Genomic DNA, 5889 nt, shown 5'->3' with positions numbered 1-5889 from the left:
TTAATATGTCTTTTATTAAAGACTTAGTACACAAGAAGAGTGTATTTTACTGTATATTTTTTTTTTTTTTTTTGCTGTATTTGATAAGATTTAATGTCTGTCTGTCATGATTTAAAAAGTGCCATTTCATGTTACTCAACTGTAGTTTTCAATCTCTTTATAGTAAAGTGATCCGCTTGGGAGACTGGGACCTGTCGACGGAGGAAGACTGTGAGGAGACGCCGCAAGGTTTTAAGATCTGTGCTCCTCCCATCCAGGACTTCACCCACGAAGAGATCATACGCCACCCTCAATATAATACTCGAGCGCAGATCTCTGATGACATCGCTCTCATTAGGCTCAGCCGTCCCATCGTCTACACAGGAAGTAAGTGAATTGAACTAGCTTTTTATTTTCTTAAAATTCAAGAAATGACTATTTAATGTATAAAAGAATTACTGTATTCATCCCTCTGTCAGTAAAGAGTGACTTATTTAATGCAGATAATTCATCTTTCACAAGACTTTAAGCTTCGTAGAATTTCTAATGCTAATGCACCTAGCATAACCAGCCACTTTCCTCGACAAATACTGTACTATGCTCCATCTCCTTCAACATCTCTACCACGCCTTTACTTGTTACCATTCACATCTCTTTCTCTCGTCTCCAACTGAGTTCTTTTCATTCATTGATTTATTTATGGATATTCTGGAGATGAGTTCCATTTATATATTTTCGTTCTACAAAACAAGAACACGCAACTCGCGTATTTGAAACTTTTCTACACTTGTGTGCTTACTGCCTCATGAAACATGTTGCGTGTGCTTATAATAAAGACGAAGTATTGCATAACGTACAAATTGTTTAACTTTTTAAACTGTCAAATTCTCGGGTTGCATATGCGTGTAGCCTCATTAACGGCTGGAGTGGAATAAATCGTGTTTTCCTCGGCTTTCAAGCAGTACCATCTTGATTCTTTGAGAATGAGGTATAACTATGGCGCCTCCATGTATCTTAGTCCTTATCGAGCTTGCCATTCCGGGTGTTAGCGAGATGGTAGGCTGTGAACATCCCAATGCCTTTTACGTGACACAAAATTATTTTTCCTTTTTCTATGTTTAAGACAAAAGTCCACATCAAGGCCGGGCCTTAATTGATATATATATATATATATATATATATATATATATATATATATATATATATATATATATATATATATATATATATAAGAAAAGACAAGGGAAAGTATTAACGAACTTCTGATGCTACTTTTGAACCCGATAGAATGCTGTTTTGAACCATTGTCTTTGCAAATGACTCATTTATTCCTTTTCATCTCGGTCCAGTTCGTACTGTTCTCTATTTTGATATACTTAGTAAACTAATTTAATTTTTTTCACTCCTGTCTTTAATTATAAGTTTATAATCTATCAAATACTGAAAATCACCCTGATCATTCCAACTGCCACCTTGACTCGGAAGAGAGTCGAATGCTTCTATATAAAGAATGAACAAAATATGGATTTTCCTTTACCTTATCTTAGAGTTTCAAGACTTCGGCTTGCCCTTTTATTTCCATAAAGTTTGTCAAGCTTTCGTATATCCCTTCCTGTGACCAATTTACGTCACTTGACAATCAACAACGCACAGCAAATATTGACACAACCGCTGGAGTTTTAAGCTTAGTTCTACAGTGCTCTCGTCTTATTTGCAGGTTGGATCCAGCCGATATGTCTCCCACCTCAAGGTCTGGACGTAAAGAAAGTATCAGGCCAGCGGGAACCTCTGGTGTCTGGCTGGGGGTTCACGGAGAACGGGACGTACAGCAATAGGAAGCTCGATGTTTCCCTGCCTTTTGTTGACACACAGATATGTAACGCCACCTATAGAGGAGAGGTGGTTCCTGAACAGGTAAATTGCCTAGACATTGTATAATTGTTATTTCAAAAGAGACTTTTCAGAGCAATTTTATATATACAAAAGAAGGAACAGAGAAGGGGGCCAGGTGAGGATATTCCCTCAAAGGCCCAGTCCTCTGTTCTTAACGCTACTTCGCTAACGCGGGAAATAGCGAATAGTATGAAATATATATATATATATATATATATATATATATATATATATATATATATATATATATATATATATATATATATATATTTTCATTAAGTACAATTTTATTTTAATTTAGTACGTTTCATTATTGTTTTTATTGGTTCACATTTTTTGCTGTCACATCACATCTTTACGAAATGAATATTAGTAACTCGTAAAAAAAAAAAAGGAAAAAAATGGAATGCTTTAATCATCAGGACATTTTAAAGAGTCTGCGTTTGATGTGTTTTTGCGGACTAACCTCTCATTCACAACATCGTATGCAGTGTTGTTAAAGCGTTCTAACCTCGAACACCCTTTATTTTTTTATGTGTGTGTAAGCGAACCTCGTAATATTTCATATAGGCATTAACCTTATCCTTACCCTCAGCGCTGCTTGGCTGGTCTCTTACTTTACTCTCTTTGTTTCCAGATCTGTTTGGGAGGCCGTGCCGGCCAGGACTCCTGTAGAGGTGACTCCGGCGGTCCCCTGGTGGTGGCAGGTCCCTTGGGCCCTCCCTACCTTCTCATTGGTGTGGTCTCCTATGGTCCTGTAAACTGTGGCCAGCAGGATTATCCTGGCATTTACACCTCCGTTAGTCACTACAAGGACTGGATCTTAAGTAATATAAGACCATAATAACAGCAGATAGGCTGTTCATGAATGTATGGTAATTAGAGAATCAGGAAATTGTGAGTGTGTCGACTTGAGGATGATTATTAATGTCCCAGATTTGATCATACTTTACAGTACAAAAAGGTTGTCCTGACGAATCGATCATTACCATAATAAAAAAAATAAAGTTTTTACCAGTCGCGGGCATAGATGACCAGTATTGATAAAAATACAGTGAAACTTCCTTTGTATACATTCCAGGTTTCTTTTAAGATTGTTTTTGCTTTTTTTTGGTTTGTTTTGGAAGACAATTATATCAGTTAAACTTTCCAATAGGCTGAGCGAATGGTGTTGCAACTATATCTGACATTTCATTTTTACCTGACCGCACTTGTCAGCGTTATTTCAGTTGCTTCTCCTCTACGACGGCTGCAAGGTTTGAGTCCGGTATTTTATAGACCTGATTCCCAGGATAAAAACCTGCAATGTATGTTGCACACGGTGAAGTTTCAAGGTGTGACTGTACCTAGTGTTTATGTGCAAAGATGCATCTTAAAAGTCTGAAACTTTTCGTCACTGGAGTTGCTATTTCGTGTCGCATTTTGCTCACAGACTTGCTTGGAATCGTCTTGTTCAGAATGATTCCGCGGCGGGGCGTTCACGTTGCTACGATATAGTTCGGAGTTTGCCATACACAACAGTTCCCATTTTTGTGACCAATCTCCCATCGCACGTGACGTGTATTATATACCTAATGCCGTACAGTTGGATAGCATGGGTGCTGTTGCAAGTGATTGAACCAAGGTCTCACAGGGTATTAGCCTAGTTGGTATAAGCTAACGGGGACGCAGAGCACTTTTATTTATAAACTGATATGGTTTGATTTTTTTTTTCGGCCGACTATCAGTTTAGGTCAGTATTATATATAATGGACCATAATGCAAACTAGATCTTCATTGTCTTGATAGTACCTGCGTTCTTTGCAAACAGTTGGTCGTAAGTAGTCTTGTTCTATGATTTGCAGGTGTATGAAGTTCAACCTTATAGATTAACTATAATTTGTCTCGTTCAGAAATGAAGATCGTTTCACACAGTATAGAATCGCTAACATAAGAGATTGAAAAGCGTGTTTAAACAAACACGATTGGTTGTTGCTGTAGATATATATATATATATATATATATATATATATATATATATATATATATATATATATATATATATATATATATATATCAGCGAATAGAAGGCATATGTCGTGCATTAGGACTGGCATAAGGGTTATGCGACTATTGTCCTACAAGTATTTATATTCTTGGCAGAAAAGTCATGAAGGAACTGTCAGTATTTGTCCACATAATATACATTTTAGAATTACTTCACGGTGACCCTGATATCCGTCTTTTGCCATTTGTGTACGTAAAGTATATCAACATATTTCAAAATGATTTAAACAAAATTTAACGAGTATATAATTTTGCTACGACATCGATTAACAGCATCAGATAGCAGAATTCTTCTCCAAAATTAAGATATAAATATAAAAATCATATCTTTGTATAAGATCTTAGGGAGTTTTGTAAAGAGTTTGAAATGTCACTCAGTAATGAGAATTTAGTATATATTTTCGTACAAAGATTCCCTCGAGTAATTACCAGCTTAGAATATTTTGATTAGTGTTCATTAAATGTGTTCATATAACAGATAGTTGAATTTGATTAAGACAAATATATACTATGTTGATGTAAACAGACCTAACAGCATTCATTTTCCTGCAGCTCATTCCACTGTGACCTGAAATATGTATCTTTTGTATTTATTAAATCCTGATAGAATGTTCTAGGGTTCTTTATAATAAAAATAAGTTTTACTTGAATTTTTTTGTTTCATAATCCTTGATGACACTATAGTGAGTAATGATTAAAAGAATTGTTGACAAATTTTCGGCGGTAAACTAGGTACTGCCAATTACGGTGGACGCTAGAGAGAAAAGTGACCCAAGTAGGAATATATAGTTGGGAGGAGACACCACACGAGGCACAGGATATCAACACCAACATACATTCCACTGAAACGTGCCTCGATCGTATAACTTCCTACGGTATGTGTTTACCAACAAAATAAGTAATGATAATAAGCGTGCCAGCGAACGAGATTTAGGACAAAAAGATAAAGGACACCAGATACTTTTTCTAATGAGAGAGAAGTGATTAGATCGGCTACTGTGAAAATAAAGCACTATGTAGAACATTGGCTTCAAGTAGTGGTATTATCAATAGTTCGAATCTTAGGAATTCTACATTAAACTCATTGCCCGGCCGAACAATCAATACTGCAGCTAAGAGGTAGTGAATGTGGTCTTGGAATTATCAACTCCAGCAAAAAAGAAATGAAAATATATCAGTTGGTGTTTGTTCTTTGACGTTGACAGCTTTTATGACCCTGACGGGTGATAAGCCTTAAACCCAACCAATTAACCAATGAAGTTATACCCTTAATTTGCAGAATAAACTCTGAATGAAGAAGAAAAAGAAGAAAAAGTGATCGGTCTTGGAGAGAAGATAGATTAAACAATGAAGTGTTTGTAGTAATTTTGTTGTGGCGGTAGAATGTTTTATGATCATATTGAATAACATGGTTAGGTCGGTCCAGTTAATGTTATGGTTACGGTCAGCCCATTGACTTTTTTCTTTTAAGGTGAAGGCTCCAGTCACGGACAAAAATCCACATCAAGGCTGGGGCCTAACTGAAACACAGAAATGTCAGAGGGTAAAAAAGAAGACAGAGGAAAATATTTCAGAATTTTGCGAGAACTGAAAAACCTGTCATTTAAAAAGTGCCAGGTCACGGTTATTGGGAAAGACATGAGAGGTGTAGAAAGTTTCAAAGCCTCGAAGTGTAGGGAAAGAAGCAGTTAACAAAACGGCCCACCCTTGAGTTGCCGACGGCCACACAGTAATCATGTGGCGCAGCAGCTTACCGTGTATTGTGTGGTCTGGCTAGCGGTGGAGGCATACAAGCAGCCAGTTTTTGGGAACAAAAACCAAAGTAATACCTATAGAAGAGGGAAATTTGGTTATGAAATCAGCGAGAGAGTAGAGTGTGAGGTACAAGGTCTCTATGGATATAGGAGTTGAGGAAGGATTCAAAAACTGGAAATGGTAGATGACAAAGGAACAAGTCGATAGTTACAGTAA

The 5889-nt window shown here is 36.7% G+C and overlaps 1 protein-coding gene across 2 annotated transcripts in view; it reads left to right on the top strand.

Moving 5' to 3' along the window:
- LOC139766887 (phenoloxidase-activating factor 1-like) overlaps positions 1 to 4568 on the top strand; it is a 15746-nt gene extending 11178 nt beyond the window's left edge. For both annotated transcript variants that reach the window (XM_071696018.1, XM_071695940.1), the window contains exons 6-8: positions 164 to 366; positions 1697 to 1893; positions 2510 to 4568. In XM_071696018.1, the coding sequence (XP_071552119.1) occupies positions 164 to 366; positions 1697 to 1893; positions 2510 to 2716 (607 nt within the window). In that variant the 3' untranslated portion in view covers positions 2717 to 4568. The remainder of the gene's footprint in view (positions 1 to 163; positions 367 to 1696; positions 1894 to 2509) is intronic.
- Positions 4569 to 5889: the final 1321 nt, after the last annotated feature.

This window comes from Panulirus ornatus, chromosome 1, assembly GCF_036320965.1.
Source record: "Panulirus ornatus isolate Po-2019 chromosome 1, ASM3632096v1, whole genome shotgun sequence".
Taxonomy (NCBI): domain Eukaryota; kingdom Metazoa; phylum Arthropoda; class Malacostraca; order Decapoda; family Palinuridae; genus Panulirus; species Panulirus ornatus.
The sequence above is the reverse complement of the archived record's forward strand: the minus strand, read 5'-3'. Positions and strand labels throughout refer to the sequence as shown.